This window comes from Apodemus sylvaticus, chromosome 17 (assembly GCF_947179515.1).
Source record: "Apodemus sylvaticus chromosome 17, mApoSyl1.1, whole genome shotgun sequence".
Classification (NCBI taxonomy): domain Eukaryota; kingdom Metazoa; phylum Chordata; class Mammalia; order Rodentia; family Muridae; genus Apodemus; species Apodemus sylvaticus.
In genome coordinates, this window is record NC_067488.1 from 59,981,683 (window position 1) to 60,003,116 (window position 21,434).

The following is a 21,434-nucleotide window of genomic DNA, read 5'->3' on the forward strand; positions in this document are numbered from 1 at the left end:
ATCCCATATATGAATAATAACAATGTATTAATCTAACCAACACAGATCTTTAGATACTATGTTTCATTAATGCTAAGCTTCTTTTTCTAAATTCATAACAGCTGCATCTTTTTGAAAATATTCTGTAAAAAGTTCATGATAGGAAACTTGTTTTTCTGCTCAGCAAGTTCTGTACTGTATGTGGTTTTGCATCAAGACTGCAGACTCATGGACTCCTTGACGTACCAGGGGGTGCTCTGAGGGAATGTTCAATGCCTTCCATCACCTTCCTAAGAATTCTTCTTGTAGTTTGGCTTTATGCAATCCAGACTACATGATTACATTTTATTAGAACATCCTTTCATATTTTGATTTTTTTTTTTTTTTTGGTTTTTCCGAGACAGGTTTCTCTGTATAGCCCTGGCTGTCTTGGAGCTCACTCTGTAGACCAGGCTGGCCTCGAACTCAGAAATCTGCCTGCCTCTGCCTCCCAGAGTGCTGGGATTACAGGCGTGCGCCACCACTGCCCAGCTCATCCTTTAGTATTTGAAAGTCCTGGATTAACATTATGTGTTAGTCAGGATTATATGACTGTCGAGTTTTTCTTTTACACTTTTACTCTTTAGGAAATATTTACAAAAAGGTAACTAAAATGAAGTCATTAGGCTTCTTTGAAACCCCGACTCATTGCAAATCCCCTGAGGTTTTCCACCATTGTCCAAAGCATTAAGCATTTTGAATAGGATAGGTCACAGCCACGGAATGTGGAGACCAAGCACAGACATCCAAGTTCAGGCAACACCCATGGGACCGTGCAGTCATCAGCCATGTTATCCCAGAGTTCAGATGATACCTGCTGGGGGCGTGTCTATCTGGACATTGGGATTTGAGTTCGAGGGATGCTCTCCTCTAGTCTTGCATTCACTTTGGACCAACTGTCAGAGGGAGGCTGTGCTTTTATTCATAGAGACACGCCGCAATGTTATTGGGAGGTGAGCTTTGCTCTAAGGGCTATGAGGGCTTCATCTCTGGAGAAAGTCCTCTTCCTCCTCCTCCTTTTCTTCTTCATGTTGTTTTGTTTGTTTTGTCCTGAAAGCCCCTGGACCAGGATGCATGAGATTATCAAGTGTGAAGTTATGTCAAGTCATGCCTCACAACTGTCATTGAATTGTGGCCATAACAGTTCTCTCTGAGATATGCTATCACAAGGTTAGTGGTATCCATGTGCTTTGTTTAGTAGGCTATTCTGACAGAATGCAAGCAAAAACTGACATTTTAACTGGGACAAGAATGATTACTAAAATTTAGGCAGCACTAAGACAAGAAAATGTCAACCCCCATGTCAACCCCAGGCAGAAGGCCAAGGAACGGAAAGTCACTAAGGACATCAGTGCACTGGTGCGAGGTGCAGGCTTCGTAGTACATTTTGTTCGGGCGAGTGGTGGAACACCGAGCCAACAGGCTGCATGCTGTATCAAAGCTTGGCTGTGAGAAAAATATCTCAGCTGAACGAACACTGTGAAACAATGAACTGCCAAAGAGGGACTCTATCCAGCTATTCTGGTGTTGCTAATTACAGAGCTAAAGTGCTGTGTTATAGGAAACAAATACCGAACCAGAGTGCTAGGAAAGTGTCCCTCATTAATAGTATTTTTAGTTAGCATTGAAATTCCAGAATGGATCATTTATGGTTCTGTGTAGATAGAGAACTGGGAGTTATGGAGGAAGATGTGGAGACACACAGGAATAAATGAGAACTATTCTATGCATTTATCAGTTAGATAATGATGCATATTCTAATCTGCATAGTGTTCCTGACATATCACATATGCATGCACACACACACAATGCAGACATACACACACACCTACTCAGGACACCTCTGCATTATTATAGGTGTCGTTAGTTATGACCCTTACATTCCTTAGATACCTTCTACAGAACCACTTTGCCCAATACGGTGGTTACTCTCTGTTTACAGATAGGGACAGGACGGGACTCACGGAGGACCAGATGGCCTAGTGCCACTAAAAGACATCCATCATGTTCCTAACTAGGTATCTTCCCAGTACTTAGCGACAGCTGTTCCGAAAGACTTGGACTTATTTCTGAATCAGAGATCTTGCTAGCCTAATAGAAACGACACTTCACTGAGGTCTAAGCTGGTCCTAGACTCCTTTTTCTAGAAAACATATTTAGGGAGCTTCAAGTGCATTACTCATTGAAATCCTTTGAGTGTTAAAACATCTGTTTTCTGTCGCATGTCTTATCATTATAAATATCGCTTATGCTTTTTCTCTTGTCTTGGATAAGACTGTACTCCTAGAGTGTTCTCTGTGTGTACAGACCTTTTTAAGGACTGACGGCTCTTGAGTTTTGCACCTTCTTGTCTTTGACATGTCTTCTTCTGCTTCTGTCAGTGAACTTCCATTGATCCCTCTCCACACTGGTTCTACTAGTGAGTGTGTGCAGCTGTAAACTTTAGCATCTTGCTTTCAATTCTTTTAAAAACAAATTTATAAATTGTTTCATTTACATGTGTACATATATGCATGCATACGTGTATGTTTGTGCGTGTGTGTATGTGTGTGTGTGTGTGTGTGTGTGTGTATCACATCTGTACATGTATCTATACAGTTCAGAAGAGGTTGTCAGATCTCTGGCGCTGGAGTTATAGGTATAAGTCCAAGCTTGGCCCTGAACCTTGATGCCCTGCAGAAGCAGCAAGCACTCCTAACCACTGAGCTGTCTTTCCAGCTTCTAGGATCTGTTCTTAATTTGAACTTTTGTTTTTAGTTCCTCGACTAAATTTAGAAACAGTGATAAATAGCTCCCTGGTGTTTTTGTTGTACTTTGGTCAGAAGACATGTCTTCATGCTAGTTTCTGGATTCACTTAAATTTATTTGAGTATATATTAATATACTTGTTTAATTTATTCTTTTTATTAAACATAACACATTTTCACATGTGTTCCGTGTTGGCTCGGAATGAATGAACTTCTCAGTTAAGCTAACGAACTCTTGTATTAAACTTGGCAAGACTCCCACCTTCTCTGATTTCTGTTAGCTCTGCCTTCTTGACTTAGCACTTACATTTTTCCACTCAAGTTTCCAACGTTTGTGGTTGTTGTTTGAAAATGAAGTAGAAAATACGTCTTTAAAATTTTCATTCTAAGCTGGACAGTGCCTCCCAGCACTTGGGAGGCAGAGGCAGGTGGATTTCTGAGTTCGAGGCCAGCCTGGTCTACAGAGTAAGTTCCAGGACAGCCAGGGCTACACAGAGAAACACTGTCTTGACTCCCCCTCCCCAAAATTCAATCTAAATACATTTATCTTTAGATACTGTCTAATTGATTTATTGTGAATCGATTTAAATAGATGTTTAATTTTCCTCAGATTTCCGAGAAAATCAGAATTTTCTGATTTCTCAAAACCAGAGTTTTTCAAATTTCCCTTCTGTTTTTCTGAGCTTGATTTTATAGCTAAAAGTAGCTTATCTTTCAAAGAGATTGCATACATTAAGGTTCTATATAATGTTTTATATATTTGCTTATCTAGTATTTTAGTTTAAGTTTTTTATATATGCAAAATTTGCTGAATTATGACAATACAACATATAGACATTCACATATATGCCAAATAGCTTAAGTGTACAACTTTGAGTATAGTCTGAGCTATATCCTTTATTTCTCTGAAGCTTATGATGTTAAACTCGCTTTGGTTTTTGCTGTGCTGGTTATTTAGGTTTTATTTACCTGTTGTCCATACCTGCTTGCTTTCTCACTTTTGTCAACTGTCGTAGTTCATCTGTGTGGTCTATCCTCCACACAAATCAGGAGTTGCTGTCCTCTGAATGGAGTGGCTTGCACCTATGATGCCAGCACCTTGAAATCTGAGGCAGGAGCATTTGGGCAGCCAGCCAGAAAAAGTATACACACTGATATTGTCACAAACCGGAGAGGAGCTACTCTCCGTAGAGATGTCATGTGTTTTGGGTTCTGACAATTTGGTTTTTACTCCTTAGGTAAGATTTCATTTTTATTTACATGAATGCGTATGTTTGAGGTTTGTACAGATGGATGCAGTGCACACAGAGGCCAGAAGAAGGCAACAGATGCCCTGGAGCTGGAATTATAGGCAGTGAGCGTCTAAGACGTGGGTTCTGGGAACTGAGAGCTCAGGTCCTCTGCCTGGGCAGTACATGTCCTTAACAGCTGAACCATCTCTCCAGCCCTGTACTCAATTTTCTAATTATATATTTATTATCAGTATTATTATTATTATTTGTGTGTCTGTGTGGCAGGGTAGGGTGAAGATGCACGTCTCCAGAAGTCAGAGCATAAGCCTGTGGAGTCTGTTTCTCCATCTACCTTTACATGGGTACCACGAATCAGAGCCAAGACATCACGCTTGTGAGGCAAGCATCTTTACTGGGCCTCTTATTTTTATTTTTGATGTGATACTACAGATGTCTCCGATTTAGGACTCATCATTGACTTAATCATTCTTTGGAGACACACACGGGGGGCGGGGGGGGGGATTGTCGAGTGGCCTGGGTTGATCTTGAACTTTTAGACTCAGGAGATCTTCCTTCCCTAGGCTCCAAAGTAGCTGGAACTTGCACAAGTTCTAGTATCCTGGGCTCTATTTGTTTGCTTTTTAATTTTTGAGATAGGAAATTGCTTTGCAGCCAGGGCAGCCCTAAACTTGCAAGTCCTTTGCATTGGCCTTCAGAGTCCTGAGATTTCAGGCATCGTTTAATATTCCTGTTTCTCAGGTAGGTTCACAGAAGCGATGTGAAATGGGAGCTTACACTCTCCTGAAGTCAGCCTCTGAGTTTTTGTCTTCTCATATTGTTTTTATTTACATGCATGAATGTGTGTGTGTGTGTGTGACATGTGTGCAGGCAGAGGCCAGAAGATGTTGTCAGATCCCTGGGGCTGGAGCTATAGGTATTTGTGAGCTGCCAGGATTGGATCCTATCTTTGGTCCCCTGCAAAAGCAGCAGCAATCACTTTTAACCCCTGAGCCGTCTCTGCAGCCTTTACGATCTGTTCTTAATTTGAACTTTTGCTTTCAGTTTCTCAACTAGATTAGAAAGGGTGGTAAATAGCTCCCCGATGTTTTTTGTGACTTTGTCGTACATTTGGACAGATTAGTTCCAAAGTGTGAGGAATACTTATTGTATATAATATCTTATTTATGTGTTCATGATAAAACAACATGTTCTGTCCTGAACAAAATTGCTGATAGCTTTCAGACAGGCCAAACACTGGTGGTTGGCAACCTTTATTCTGACCATAGACCATTTCTCTAAGTCACAACAACTCCATGGGACCAATACTTCCATGACATAATTTAAAGTGATGCTAACTTATTTGAACTTTACAGATGTCCTTCACTTGGGCTCAGAAAATGATAGTTTGAAAATTACAATCTGGAGTGGGAGAAACTGCCCTGGTAATACTGGAAAATACCTGCTTCAACCAAAGGTCCAAAGCCTACTGGCTGGGGTAGCTGAGTATTTGCCATGCATGTGTGTCAGGAGGCATAATGGGACAAGCTAAAAGGTAGCCGGTGATCATCCTGAAATGGCCTGCTTCAGATTATTATATAGGGATTTATTGTAGGAAAGATTCCTGCTATTAATATACTGTTAATATTAAAATATAATAATAAGTAGTAGCACACCCCTTTGGAGCAGATCTCTGCAGATCTACGAAGATGTACTGTCTTATAGCAATGCTATGTAGACAAGTAGATGACTTAAGTCTTAATGATGATCCTATAAGTACTCCTAAAATTGTATCTGTGATTATTAAGCTCTTTTATAGTGGGGCTGCTATTAGGTGCTTTTCTGATAGTCAAAACTGCAATGAGAACTCTGCCAGTCTTCCAAGTGTCACCAGTTAGTTGTTCTTAGATAGTAACCAGACTTTCTCCTACTCAGAGCACATTGCAAGAGGTTGTAAAACAATTAACCAAAGGTCATAAAAAGGGAACTAGCAATTTATTATAGGTGCTTGGGCAGAGGATAAAATATTGACTGGGTTTATCTATACAAAACATCACTAATGACTTAGTTATGGTTTTAAACCTTCAGTGAACCTGTGGAGCTGAGACTGGTGATGGATGTCTAACCAGACAATTAGTCCTACTGGATATGCATGTAAACATTCTCTGTTGTAAACTTCTAACTCAATTTATCATTTGATTTGTTTTTGTGTGTGAACTTGTGATGAACTTTGTAACATGTTATCATGTATTCTGAAAGATGTATAGGTACAGAGGACAAAGAGATGAGGGAGAGAGAAGACTTTTTTGCCTTTCTCCACTTAGAGTAGAATTTTTTTCCCCTTTCCCTACTTAGAAGGATTTTTTTCTTTTCCCCACTTAGGATCTTTCTGTTTTTTTCCTTAAGGAGCTTTCACAGGAAACTTTTTACAACGTAGTAATAAACTATAACCACTTCTCTAAGTGTCCCATTTTCTTCCTGCAACTTCCAACTAGCAGGCTGAAGGTTAGAGCCCTGCAGTTCCTGCTGAGACACAACAAAGGCCACATTGCTTAATCCTCAGCTGTTAGGCTACAGGTGTTAATCACCTAAACCAGCAGCCTTTCACCCTCAGAAAGAGCAAGGAAGTTTTTAGGAGTTTTAGAAGTTGTCACCAGCATTTCAGTATAGTTAGAGAACTAGAAACTGAGACCCTCAGACTTTAAAGTCATCACCAGAATCCTATTCTGCTTCCCTGCCACTACCCTCTCCGGGCCAGGAGGCTCCCGGCATTCTAAATTGGCTCTTTGGAACAGGGACTTTGAAGAAGGTAAGTGGACACAGATAGGACTCTCAACTGGGTTTTGCAAACCTTTTGGAAAAGGAGTGTGTGGTTATGGAAGGTGAGTAACAGTTGATATCGGGTGCCATCAGTACCCGGATTACACCAGGAGCTATCAGCATTGGCTTTAAGTTAGTTGCCTGCTTCCATCAGCAGAGGCAGGTAGTAGGAGCCATCAGCATCTGGTTGCTTTTGTTGGGTACCATCAACACCCAGGTTAAGCCAGGAGCCATCAGCTCTGGCTTTTATCGCCTGCTGCCATCAGCAGAGGCTGATACTAGATGCCGTCAGTGTTCTGTTGGAAGCTATCAGCACCCATCTTAGGTCAGGAGACATCAGCTCTGGGTTGTGCACAGTTCGTGGGTATCTCTCTGGATGGGACACAGTGAATCACAGGCAGAGAGTTCTTTACAGATGTTACTAAGCATGCTCTTAAAGAAAAAGGCATTGAGGTTAGCACTAGCCAGCTGACTGACTTTCATCAGTTTGTACAGTCAGTTCCTGGTTCCCAGAAAGGGGAAGTTTAGATGTGGACACATGGGAGAAAGAAGGGTTAGATATTAAAAACTGATTTACGGAGAATAGAGGATTAGGAATGCCCCTTACAGCGTTTGCCATTTGGAATGTGGTAAGGAAGGCATTAGCAGATGACAAAAAAGCCACATGTGCTCAGGAGACAGTAGATTCACCTCCTTGTGAGGGGACCCCGTTACTAGAGTCTCACTCAGGATCTAAGAAAAATGTTTATTCCTCAACAGAAAAGTCTGAGAAAAGTAGCTCAGGAGAGTTTATTGGTGAATAAGAAGAGGAAAAATCAAGCTCAGAGGAGGAATCTGACTCTGAAAAGAAATTGACAAAATATCATCAACCTAAGTGGCCTACCATGCAGCATTTAAATATAAGTCATTCTACAAGACCCCTGAAAAACTTAAAAAGAAACCAAAGGGGCCCCATCAGATCTGCTGCTGGTGTGCCTCAAACTCAGCACCAGGGTAAGTTGGTAGGCTGCTTCCCAGTGTGTGTGGAGAATAAAAAAGAGGAGAAGGATCCCTTATGGAAACCTTTGGCATTTAAATTGCTTATGACTCCTCATGATTAATTTAAAATAGCCAGAGCCTATCTAACTAAAGATGAATTTTTACTGTGATGGATATATAAGAACTTGGCTCAAAAAGACTTGTCTAAGATGTCTGAAAATAAGAGGGGAATGAAAGAGTTAACATATGAAATGTTTGTGGGTACTGGGGAATGACTTGAAGAAATAATTCAACAGAAAAATGACACAGGAAGCTCTAGTAAATACGTCAGCTGTAGCCCTAGAAGCATGGAGACGTTTGCTTAATACACATACTAAATTAGATACACATACTAAAAGGCATGCTAACATAATACAGGGACCAGGAAACATTTCGAGGAATCTGTTGCTAAGCAGATAGAGGCTGTGGAAAAAATATTTCTCAGTTCTGAGGCAAAAGGTATTGTTTTAAGACAACTGGCCTTTGGGAATGCTGCACCCACTTTTCAATCTCTTCTAAAGACAACTAAAATATCTGGAAATTTATTTAAAGCATGTGTTGAGGTTGTTACTTCATATTTTCAAGGTGTACCCATTATAACCTCACAAGGCCAGAACACTAATCCAAAATCTTACTAATCAAGGACAGAAAACATTTAATAAATCAGGTTGGGCTCGCAAAAGTTATTCAGGTAAGAAGCCTGGACTTATCAGCAAACAATGTCCTGGTCAAGGCAGGAGGTGCCATAAATTTTAATGCCCCTGGCTCCACTCAGAGCAGAAATCCAACTGGGTGTCCTCCTTGTCTGAAAGGGTGCCACTGGCGTAAAGAGTGCCAAACTTACTTTCATAAAAAACGGTACTGCTTTATCTGGTGCTTCTGTGATCCCTAATAATACAGGAATCTTATCAAACCAGGGAAACTGTGTGAGGGACCTACCTCAGGCCCCTCAACAGTAACAAAAGCAGCTTCTGGTCACCAATCCATTTGTCAAAGGACTGTCCACCAGCTGCATTGGGCAGCCTCAGGTAGCACAGGACTGAAACCCACAAAAGTATTTACTCATGATGTCTCCTCAACCAGGCTACCTTAACTTTTAAGATCCTAAAAGAAATTTTCCTCAGATAAGAAACCTTTGCATAACAAACAGAGCTAAAGACAATAGTCATTGTCTTTTAAATACCAAGGACAAGCCCCTTTCTAAAAGCTGTAACTGTTTTACACTTATTTTACAATTTTAGCCCCAACTTTCAGAATTACAAGTCTTGCTTCAATTTAGAAACTGCCTTTTCTCTATTGTACATGTTCAAGTTCATTCTATGCATCCTGGTCCTATACATATACATATAATATACATACACATATACATATAAGGGAAGGATTAATTTAATTTCTTAACAAAAGCTTGTTGCCTTTCCTATAAAGGAATCTTAGTAAGCAAGCACATGGGCACAGGGGAAATTTTTCTGAACAGAACACCAATAGCTTATGCTCTAAGATCAAGAATTGACAAATGAGACCTCATAAAATTACAGTTTCTGTAAGGCAATAGGACAAAACAACAACCAATAAATTGGGAAAAGATTTTTATCAACCCTACATCCCACAGGGCTAATATACAAAATATACAAAGAACTCAAGAAGTTAGACTCCAGAGAACCAAATATCCCTATAAAAAATGGGGTACAGAGCTAAATAAAGAATTCTCAACTGAAGAATACTGAATGGCTGAAAAGCATCTAAAGAAATGTTCGACATCCTTAGTCATCAGGGAAATGCAAATCAAAACAACCCTGAAATTCCACCTCACACTAGTCAGAATGGCTAAGATCAAAAACTCTAAGATAGCAGGTGCTGGTGAAGATGTGGAGAAAGAGGAATACTCCTCCACTGCTGGTGGGGTTGCAAGCTGGTACAACCACTCTGGAAATCAGTGTGGAGGTCCCTCAGAAAATTGGACATTGTATTTACCGGAGGACCCAGCTATTACCACTCCTGGGCATATATCCAGAAGATTCTCTAACATGTAATAAAGACACATGTTCCACTATATTCATAGCAGCCTTATTTATAATAGCCAGAAGGTGGAAAGAACCCAGATGTCCCTCAACAGAGGAATGGATACTGAAAATGTGGCACATTTACACAATGGAATACTACTCAGCTATTAAAAACAATGACTTCACGAACACACATGGTATGCACTCACTGATAAGTGGATATTAGTTCAGAAGCTTGGAATACCCAAGATACAATTCACAGACCAAATGAAGCTCACGCAGAGGATGGCCTTGTTGGTCATTCAAGGGAGGAGAGACTCTTGGTCCTGAGAAGGCTGGATGCCCCAGTATAGGGGAATGCCAGGACAGGGTAGAGGAAGTGGGTGGGTTGGCGAGTCAGAAGAGTGGGGGATGGGATTGGGTGTTTTTGGAGGGGAAACCAGGAAAGGGGATAACATTTGAAATGTAAATAAAGAAAATATATAAGAAAAAAAGAAAACAAAAACAAAAATAAATCACCATTGCACTCAGAGAAACTGGTCCTGCATTCTTGCAAAGCAGTTAGCTCAGCTTGGGAACTAACTCCCGGAGAGCCTGGGTCCTTGTGATTTAAAACAGACAAAGATGACTTACATATGTCCTGTCTTTTGGAGAGTTAGCATTTATTCCTGTATGTATGTACACTTAATTCTCATTACTATTTATGCCTTTTCCTAGCTTGGAAAAACTATGATACAGTATTTGTTTCATTATTTTATAATCTTGGATATGCCAAGGGTTCAAAATCAGACACTGCCTTTCTTTAAACTTAAAAGGCCTCAAAATTGGTGTTTGACTCTTAGTTTCTCATATTCCGCTGACATCCCCTCTAGTTCACAGGGACATGCTATTGTAGAGTGAGCTCATCAGACCTTAAAAGATATAGGCATCGAAATTACAAAATAAAATCATAATTACTCATCTCTTTATAAAACTTTATAAGAAAATAAGTCCAATTTTAAACATTTCAAGCCTCTACTAAAATAAAGTCCTACTAACTGGATAATAAAAAAGACTGGATGTTTTTCCGGGAGAAGCTCTGTTTATATATTTACAGGACCCTGTAGATGCCAGACCAGCTGACTGGGCCAAGCCTTTTCCACAGACAGAGACTTCCACACCTGTCACTTCCTTCAAGTCTACTTCAGAGCCATCACCATCTGCAGTCTCTCCACCGTGCCAGAGACCCCAGCAAAAGAAGACACTGAAGACATGGTTTCTGATTGCATCTGATTGAACTTTTAATTCCATACCCGGAGGATATAGGTGATATAAAACTGTGAAATATAAATACATTATGTATCATTTCCTACCAGTATGCTATTTGACCAATTGTGTAACTTCAACTTGTGTCATACTGTTTTTTCTCATTGTATACTAGCTACTTTATGCTTTATCACCAATTACTTTCTCACAGCCTTGATGTAAATGCTTTTGCTTTGTTTGCCTTGGTAGAGACTGTTAATTCTCGTTCATGATCTAAGAGCTGAAGTAATTGTAGACATTACAACCTTAATTATTATCTTAGGGTCAGCTGTAGCTTCTGCTGCCTTCCTAGTCCAACAGGTACACACTGCTACCATGTTAATTCCTTGACAAAAAAAAATTTCTTTAGCACTGATTACTCAGGATAGAATTGATAAGAGTTTTTGATAGAATATGATTTGGAGGATGTTATCCCTTACATAGGAACTCAGGTTCGAAATATTAGAACATGCTTCTAATTTCTTATCCAATAAGTATTAGGCCAATAAAATAGCCGGCCTCATTTTGAAACTGAATGACCTTCTCCTGGCAAGCCTCGTGTGACATACCTGCCCCAGGCTGCTTCACTTGTAGATGCTTTGTTAACTGGAACACAGGAGGAATCGATGACAGCTGAGCTGTTGATCTTGTAGCAGAAGCCGCAGTCTGGATCAAGCATACACTCGTTACAGTAACTGAAACAGGAGAAGAGCTAAAGTCAGGTTGGCCTGGGCACCTGGCAATTGCCACCTACCAGTTTTAGCAGCTGCCCCACAGCTCACACTATGTTATTAGCTTTGGCCAAGACAAGTGAAATGAGCAGATCCAGGTGACAGCTGGATGGTCACTTTCATCTCTCCATGCAGACGAAAGCAACTTTGTAAGCTACTGTGTGGTGGTGGTGGTGGGGAGCAAAGAGCAAGCCCAGTAGACAGGCAGTAAAAGAAAAAAAACAAAAAAACAAAAAAAAATCATTGCCTTCCTAAATCACTGATATTCATTACAGACTGGCCTGTCTGGGTCCAGCCTGAACTACTTCTGGCATTTATTTCTTATAAGTGTCTTTTTCCTCTTCTCCTTTATCCTACATCTCTATTAAAAACTGGAAATGTTCTCTCCCACATACATGTATATGTATTGTATACTATATTTTATACTATATATCTCAAACAATTAAAGAGAATGTTTGATATAAAACTTTAACAAAAATGTAAATACTTCAAATCCAGCCATTGCTAAATTCTTGGTAGACCTTTAACATGCATACTGAGTTCCAACTGTACACTAATCTTAGCTGAAAACTAATGCGTGTAGGAAGAAACGCTGGTCTGTGCTAATTACACCTACAGCCGGATCACAGAGAAACATTCGATTAATCACTACTCATTTAACGGTATTATTGGACAGCAGATACGTCTGAAATGGGCAGAGTCTCCCAGTCTAAGCCTAGCAGCATCGGTGTGGAATGAATTTTCTGGTGGTCACCCCACCCTGTAATGTGTAGTTCTACAGCCCTTCACGCATCCTTCAGGTACATGCAGCACTGGCCATATTACAGATAAGTGAGTAAAAACTATCGATTTGTGGCAGACAGAAGGTGAGGATGAGAAACAGATGTATAGTAGTCCTAACAAAGGAAAGGGCTGACTTCCTACCCAAAAGATGGAAGAGGATTCAAGAGCTGGAAATAAGTTCAGGGGTAATGTTTAAACTAAGTCAGAAGAGACATTTACCCAGACACAGGAAAAGAGCCTTACAGGGAATGGGTTATTTAGTTCTTAAAAGTACCAATCAGTACAAAATTGATCGTTTTCACTCTGACCTAGTAATTGTCCTATGGAGTGTCAGAGGAGAAACAGGACATCAGAGAAAAATGTCAGAGGGATGCCCAGACTCAAGATGGGAGGAAGGCATTTCCTAACCTTCCAAGCTGAAATGGCCCCAGGCCTCATTCAACTAACCATTGACATACCTGCATGGTTTAAAGTTTAGACTCATTTCCATGTTAGCTTTCTGCTGTCAATTTCCCCCTCTGAATGAGACTTTTTGAATGTCTCAGACACAGGACACAGGACACAGGGGAGATGTGTAAGAACTGATTGAAGGTCTGGTTTTCGATGGTGGTGTTTACCTTTGAGACCGGTAAGAGATGGATACTGCCTTTGCTCCAAGACATCTTACTTCACAGGGAGAACCAAAGACATTAAGTGTGATCTTCATCAGCCTTAAGCTCTGACAGGGGTAAAGCCAGACCTGTCCTTAGTTCTTCTTTTCCTCCAGGCTCTGAAAACAAGGAGCTCCCTGTATCTGAAGACTAGAGCCTTGCATTTCTTACCCGCTGGCCATCACCATGACTTACACTATCAAAATGGCTGTATTCATCTCTCAGAACACAGCCTATAGTTTATGAGCAGGCTCACTTGCTTCCTGTATTTAAAAAAAAAACCATAATGTGGAAGCTTACTTCCTGATACTTCCTGTGGACCCCCGGGTTTTCTCAATGGAAGGAAGGCAGATATGGAAGCCAAAGCACAGGTTTCCTCTCCACCTCAGGATCAGGCTGCTGTGTGGACTTGATATCGCCAGTCCCCACCTTGATGTGGAACTTTCAAGCCTCTGGACGCGAAACAAAGTCACTTTGTCATCCTTGACCTGGATTTGTTTGCTTTCCAGCCACATACGCTATTTTATGGGGGAAAAACATCATTCTAAATATCACCACATGCTACACCCACTTCTGAAGTAACAGTAAATGTGACATACCATGGAGATCAGCAGAGTGAACTTTTGCCGAGAACATATTTCATAACTGTGGCTTTAACAAGTGTCACTAATTCAATGACCTTAACTTAATTGAACTATAGACTGTGTTCTGAGAGAAGAATACAGCCGTTTTGAGAGTATAAGAAGGACCCCTTCATTAAAGATATGCTTCACATAAAAAAAATCTATCATTGAAACATACAATCAATGCTTGTAGGAGTTTGCCAAGCACAGGCTGATTTTCATGTGTGAAAGGCAGATATTGAACCTGCTTGCCCCTCAAAAACAGTGAGCAGGAGGAAACTCTAATTTCTAAACTTCACGTGTCGTATACCAAAAGTTCATGACCTCAAAGGACTCATGCATCATCTAAGACAAATGCATAATTTAAAGTCCCCACTCCTTACAATGTAGCATCAGGATACTGTTAGGTCCAAAACAGTCCCTAAGATGGTAATGCTGTGGACAGCGTCATAGATGACTGTCTGTGCTCAGCTCAAGCAGGACTGCGGGAGCAGGATTGCTAACAGATACACAAGAGCTTATACGTCACATTCCTCAGAAGCCCTGTGAAGTGGGTTTCTGTTTGCTGGGAATAATCATTACTTCCCTTAGCTGTCCCCTACTATGTCAGGCACCCCTGGCAGAAGGCATCTAGTTCCCTATGAATGCAAACAAACCTGCAACAACCTATCAAAGTCTCCATGCAGTTTCTAGGCTGCCCTGGACAGCCAACTCCTCCCACTGCTCCAACTGTTCTAGCTCATAGGTTCCCTCCTGCCACCATATACCCCAAGAGTTAGCCTTGGCAGTCTGAATCTCGCCACGTAAACCTTACTATCCAGGAAGTGGTCCAGTGGTGCTTTCACTGTGTCCTCACAAATTCTTATAGTACAATGTCACATAAGTATCTATTCCAGTGTTGATCTCAAGGGCAAAATCTACAGTTGTGGTCTAACACTAATAAATTTTAGTTTCCTTTTTCTTTATTTAATAATGTTATTATTATTATCATTATTAATTGTTATTATTATTATTATTGTGCATGTGCGCATATAAAGGGATGTGGGGGATTAAAGTACAACTCTTAGTTTTCTCCTTCTGCATGGGATCTGCAATTGAACGCAGGCTGTCAAGTTTGCTTAATGAGCATTTTTGCCCACTGTGCCATCTCACCAGCCTAAGAAATTGCATATGTTTAAAAGAAAATTAACTAACAAGCAATTTATAAAGGACCATGCTCTGTGAAAGAGTTGCTGAATGAAAGGAAGAATGACGGTTCCTTCCTATTGGCACAGCATCTTCGGAAAGCAGTCCTTTGCTTTGCTCTGACAGGCCTCTGTGCAGGATGCTTTCCCCAACCTGTTTCCAACTGTAAAGGCGCAGGGGTAAGGCCTGCTCACAGCTTCCACTTGCACAGCGGCGTCTAGCCCAGCACAGGCTGGCTTCTCAGTGTGCATGGTGGCTTTGTAACTCGGGCACTATGGTAGACTTCTTAGCTTATTCTGGAAGATAATTTTGGGATGTGGGTGGCTGAAGGTGAAGGCCTGGGTGATGTAACAACAACAACAACAACAACAACAACAATAATAAAGGTAACGAACTAATTGTCAAAGAACAAGCTGCAGCTTCTTTTTTAGCTCACCAGAGGCAAAAGCTGTTATAAACGGTTAACAGCAAAACATGGGGGAATGGGTTAATAACCTGTATAATTCCCTTTCTGGAAGAAAAACTACAAAGCTAATTTTCTTCAAGTCTACATAGCAGAACACACACACACTCTCTCTCTCTTTCTCTCTCTCTCTCTCTCTCTCTCTCTCTCTCACACACACACACACACACACACACACACACACAGAGAGAGAGAGAGAGAGAGAGAGAGAGAGAGAAACAGACAGACACAGACAGACAGAGACAGAGACAGACAGACAGATAGACAGAGACAGAGACAGAAAAGACAGAGAGAGCCTTGCTTTAAATTTTAGCCTTAATATATCATAGTAAAAGGCAGTGGTCGCATTAGCTATGTAGGTGGTTATATAATGTGATGGAAGCTGGCAGTCGTGACCTGAGACCATGCTCAACTATGGGAACTGAATGCAGAGAGAGACCAGGAGCAACTGTGGGAAGTGCTGGGGAGCTGGGGGCAGAACTCAGAGAAACAAGGAAGACTAAAACCAGGCAGCCACATGACAATTCTAAGGATGAATGTGCTCTTCTTGGGAGCTGGAGGGAGGAGATTTACCTTAAAAATCTCTGAGGTTTCTTTTTAGAAATGGGGGCAAACACGGTTTCATATATTTAGAACAAACCCGGTTCTAAAAAATCCAAATGTTTCTAGCTACAGAAGAGAGAAATGAAGGCCCCAGTTTCATGTTTAGCAGCCGGGGGAAATAAAATATAGGCTGTTGTCATTCTGTAACGCGGTGATGGCAGAGTGTAGCTCAGTGAATCTCCCAGGAAAAAACATCTTTCAAACATTGACACAGGCTAATTTATAACATTCTTAATTTCTACTCAGAAGTCAATGAATTTGACTCTGTATAAAATGGTCCAGCTTCTTAAATGTGTCTCATTAAACCAAGTTTAAATTCTAGAACACCAGTCTTATATCCCTCCTACAGTATGGCTGCCAGGAGACTTCTATCCCAACTGTGTAAAAACGAACAAAGAAGAAGAGAAGGAGGAGGAAGAGGAAGAGAAGGAGGAGCAGAAGGAAGAAGAGGAGGAGGAAGAGGAGGAGGAAGAGGAAGAGGAAGAGGAAGGGGAAGGGGAAGGGGAAGAGGAAGGGGAAGGGGAAGGGGAAGGGGAAGGGGAAGGGGAAGGGGAAGGAGAAGGAGAAGGGGAAGGGGAAGGAGAAGGAGAAGGAGAAGGAGAAGGAGAAAAGACTTAGAAAAGCTAAGGCCATAGACACCAATTTCATAAAGCAAACCACCAAACTCCACTGCCTTGCCCTCAGGAGATGTCTGGTATCCCCCAACAGTTAACTTGGAGTATGCTTCTCTCGGGACTTACCTTTTCATGCTATACAATTTCCCCCAAATCCTTAAAAATATTCTATTTCCTAAAATGCTCTCAAGGACTGTGTTCTTAGACATGGGTTCCCTGTTCCCATTAGCTGTGCGCTAATCTCCCCTGCCCTCGCAATGTCAATACACCTTCCTCTGACAGGGCCACGAACGGCTACCTTTACATGGCCACATTCCTCTCTGCTTCTGTTATCACCTGATGAGGCTCCTGTTCTAATTAAAACTGTTCACAGTGCTCCCTGCCCATAGTGTAAACACCAAACCTCCTTGCTTTGGTTGGCTTGGCTCAACTCATCAGGCCTTTCTGCCTGCTGCTTCTCAGGGCACTGCAGGGAGCCTGGGAACCACCTTCCAGGTTCTTGAGTTTCCCCTGTCTTTCCCCACTTAGATTATCACTTTGAAATTTGATTTTTAAATGTGATGTAGAGTCAGAAAACCTTCATTAGAGACTTGGTGCCAGCCCCAGCCCTAAGCTCTTGGCTTGGGTACCTTATCCTTAGGAAGAGGCTAACGCAGTTCTGATGGGCCCGGGGGAGGCCAGACACTGCATCTTAGAGTGAGTCTAGTGTTACAAGTGTCGGGAGGACATATCTCTGTTTTTGGTCTGGTTTTACCTTCAGTTCATTGCCTTCATATTGTCTAGCTTTATCCAAAACATCTCATAAAAATTCGAATTCTAGCCTTGCTGTGTTTGAGCTGTGTGGTGTTGCTGAGTATACCCTCGCCATCCTGGAGCTCTCCTCTGCACAGCTTTTCTCACCAAGCCAGTGGGAAGGTTGAGTGAGAAACTGTTCTTAGGGCAGAGTCTCCATGTACTAAGCTCTCTATGGAGCAAGCACAAACAGACTCACAGTAAAACTCACAGCAAAACTCACCCTCCGCATTCTTTCCCAATCCACAAAGAGTAATTGGATTGCTTGGTTTTATCTGACACTTTAGTTCCTTAAACAATCCTTCTGCAGCAAGGACCAGTTCCTGATTTTTACATTGAAGATAGCATACTGTGCATTGATTAAATTGTATCTACAGGTATGATGATTGCTACATTATATCCAAATATGACACTACTTCCAAATTTATCTTGACTGAGAAAACCCCTTATAAATATTTACACATTTATTTACCTGGAGGCACACTGTGATATAACGGCCACCTCACATTGTCACTTGGAGGTTTTATGTTTAGTTATGTTAATCTTTTACTCATTTTGTTTATAGACAGACCTTTCTTTTTCCTTCCCTGTTAGAGTGAAAATTTATGAGAAACAAGCATTAGAAACCAGTTACAAGGAATTGGGCAGAAGCACTAATGCTGTATGTTAAAAATGCAAACCCCACTCTCATCCCTGGGGCTACTGCCCAGCCACAGCAGGGGCTTGACAGCTTCCGTCTGTGGGTTGTAGTAGAGTAACAAACACTATATGTCATCTCTCAGTGACAAAAATCTGTTCTTCCTCATCAGGTATTTACTGAGCCCGGTGTCAGCAGGCGTGGCAGTCACTCTGAATAAGTGTGTGCAGTCTCAGCATATGCCCGGAGCAAGGTGACAGTCATGCATCTCAGGCTGTCTCTGGAAGCTTATGAAGAAGGCCATGTTGAAACACAGTGGGCTCCCTGCCTCTCTGTACAATGGATACATTTAGCAAAATGTAAAAAAAAAAATAAAAAATAAAACCAAGATAAACACACCCTTAAAAAAGAAATAGCTGAAAAAGTCCACTTTAGTAGTTAATACTGTAGGTAGAAACATTATCCTTGAGGTAGACCTAGACCCTGAACTGATTTTTCCACGTTGGTCTCTGTCCTCATCTACCGAGCATGCTCTCACCATTGAATATTTAATTCATGGATTTAAGTTGACAATGGCCACTCCCCATGTGGAACTGCATAGTACCTGCAAACACTATAGACCCACAAAATTATCTTTTACTCTTATAAATTTACAAAACTTCAAAGTTCTGAAGCAATTCGGAATACCTGTTTTATAAAAGATACTATTCCTCTGTTTACATATAAAATACAAATTAGTCATCTCCCCACTGTACTGATGAGCACTTTAACCTACATAATACAGCAGCTCTGGGCAGAAGGACTGCTGTAGTGTTCACGATATTGTAAACAGGGCCAGGAAGGCTCCCATTCGGAACTGATACTAGTAACCTTACTAACGCTTAAAAAATACTTTGGGCTATTTCTAATTACATTCTGAAATGCTAGCTACTACCAAAATCTTTTGAAAACCACGCGAGAATCTCCTATGGGTTCAATATGCAAATAAATATTCAAAAATAAACCTGGTGATGAATGACTATAATTATGTCTTGTTGTTTTTTGTTTTTCCACAGTTGGCATAACACTTTCACACGGTTACTGTGAGTATCATGTACCAGAGAATGAGAGACTTCTTAATCGAGTCTCGGAGTACCCTGACTGAGGGTGAGTGGGCATTGCTAATTCTCCCCAATTCTAGCACATGAGGCATTGGGCAAACACCAGTTCTTTCCATTTGACATCACTAAATGGGGGCCACTCTCTTACCCTATCAATCTCACCCAACCTCTTTTACTAAACAGGTTAAAATGCCCATTCAAACACTGGGAAAAAATTATTTCCTCAACACAATGTAAACAAACAAATTCAACACAACTCACAAACAAACTTAAGTCCTAAATGGACTAGTGCTTCCGACAATGCCTTTCAGAAAGAATCTCAGGTTCACCGGACAAGTGAAAAGGAAACCAAATAGACTTTTAAAATATCTAACTCAATTATTTTCTCTTTCTCAAAGGCTGTCCGGCACTCCTGGCAGAGGCACATCAGACTGAGTTTATGCAGCGGACAAAGACTGAGTTCTGAGCAGAGACAGGTACAGCCTCGTCACTTAGGTCTATGCAGGGGTAAGGTAAGTGGCCTTCTTGATAGTACTGAGACCTGTGACATCACATAGGCGACAGAGAGTGCGAGACCTATATAGGTCTGTTGTCAAGGCAGCAGCGACCATATACCCAGAGCTCAATGGACCTACCTTTACCTGTGATTACATTATCACCCGTCCATATTTGGGTAGCATCTCTCTCTCTCCTCTTTCCTTTTCTTCCTTCTTTCTGCCCGCTGCCCCCTTTTGTCCCATCACAAATAAAGCCCCAGTGGAACTGTTTGGTCTGGTGAGGTCCCTCTTTGCGGCCCGCATCTCCGCCGTGCCTCCGCGGCCCTGCACAGTGTTCGGCCTGGCACAGCGCGCAGGCAGTCGCCTTACACTTCTAAACCCACCAAACCTCTTTGGGCCTTGGTTGGAGTCTTTGTCAAGACAGGACAAATACAAATATCTACCCTGGTAAAAGGAGAATCCATAAAGCTCCTGGTGGAGTATCTGGCAAAACATCAGCTATGCTGCAAATGGGACCCAGACGTTTCTGAACACATGCATGAACCAACTGTTTATTTCTCATCTCCCGTTTCCAAACCAAGGATGCGGCAACTGTTTGGCTGTATGTAAAGGCAGAGGAAGAGGCAAATGAAGAAATCTTCATGACTCTTGCAGAGCTGAAGGTTAAGTATTTCGGAGATCCATGTCATGTTACCGCATTATTTATTTTTTTGAACACTCATGACTATAAAGTAAACTAAACTGTGAACGTATGTTAAGTCCTGTTGGGACATCTTTCTCGCCCTTCTTGTTTTAAGCAGAACCAATCACAAATGTCCTATAAAAACCAGGGCTTCTTGAGTTCCACTATCGTGACAAAGCTGTCCAAGAGTCTGCTCGTCACTGTCACTGCAGAAAAGCAGAGCCTCAGCACTAGATATTGCTCTTAGCCCGGCAGTGTAGGTTCACTGACGGGCCTGACCCTGGCTTTGAACTCTGCCCTCTCAGTGCTCCTGGCTGTACTTCTGCTCTGTGGCTGTGCCTGATGAGTAAATGGTGTCTCCAAGACCTTCCTTACAGAGCAGATGTGAAGTTAATCTGCCCCTCTCCCATCGTTCCTCTTACTCCAGTCTAGCCCAGGCAGGACAAGGCAAGTTCACCTCTGCCTTTCAGAGACTAAGGGTTTATGTTCACTTCATTTCCACTCCCTGGTAAACGTCTTAGCCTTTTCTGGAATCTGTTCAAGTTTGGGCTTTCAATATTTTATCCTTCCCAAAGCCTGTAGATTCCAGGGTACGGTCAGAAGGCTGAGTTTCTACCCTGACTCCCTCTCTGAGGTATTTCAAAGCACTCATGCTTTTGTTTTTATAATATTGTCTCCCAAATTGTTTTTTTTTTTTAAATGTTGGCCTCTTTGTTTTACAGTACTGGGGTTCTACCCCAAGAGCTCTCAAATGCTTTGGAAGTGCCCCCCCCACAACCAGGTCTATTTCTGTTATTAGTGTGTATTGCTTTATTAGTGCTGGCTATTTGCATATATGACTCTAATTCTGCCCTGTAAGAACTTTGGGTTCCTGTGTTTTTTCATCTTTTTCTTGAAAACCAATGCAAAGCAGGAGCTTTGCATGCTTTTAACCTCCTAAGCCTGAGGCAGGAGGATGA

General features: G+C 41.5%; 1 protein-coding gene across 1 annotated transcript in view; it reads right to left on the reverse strand.

Annotated features, from left to right (window-relative positions):
- The window catches only part of Slc2a13 (solute carrier family 2 member 13), a 329,850-nt gene that overhangs the window by 55,205 nt on the left and 253,211 nt on the right, over positions 1-21,434 (reverse strand). Inside the window, exon 7 of the mRNA XM_052161309.1 lies at positions 11,685-11,810. Coding sequence (XP_052017269.1) covers positions 11,685-11,810 — 126 coding nt within the window. The remainder of the gene's footprint in view (positions 1-11,684; positions 11,811-21,434) is intronic.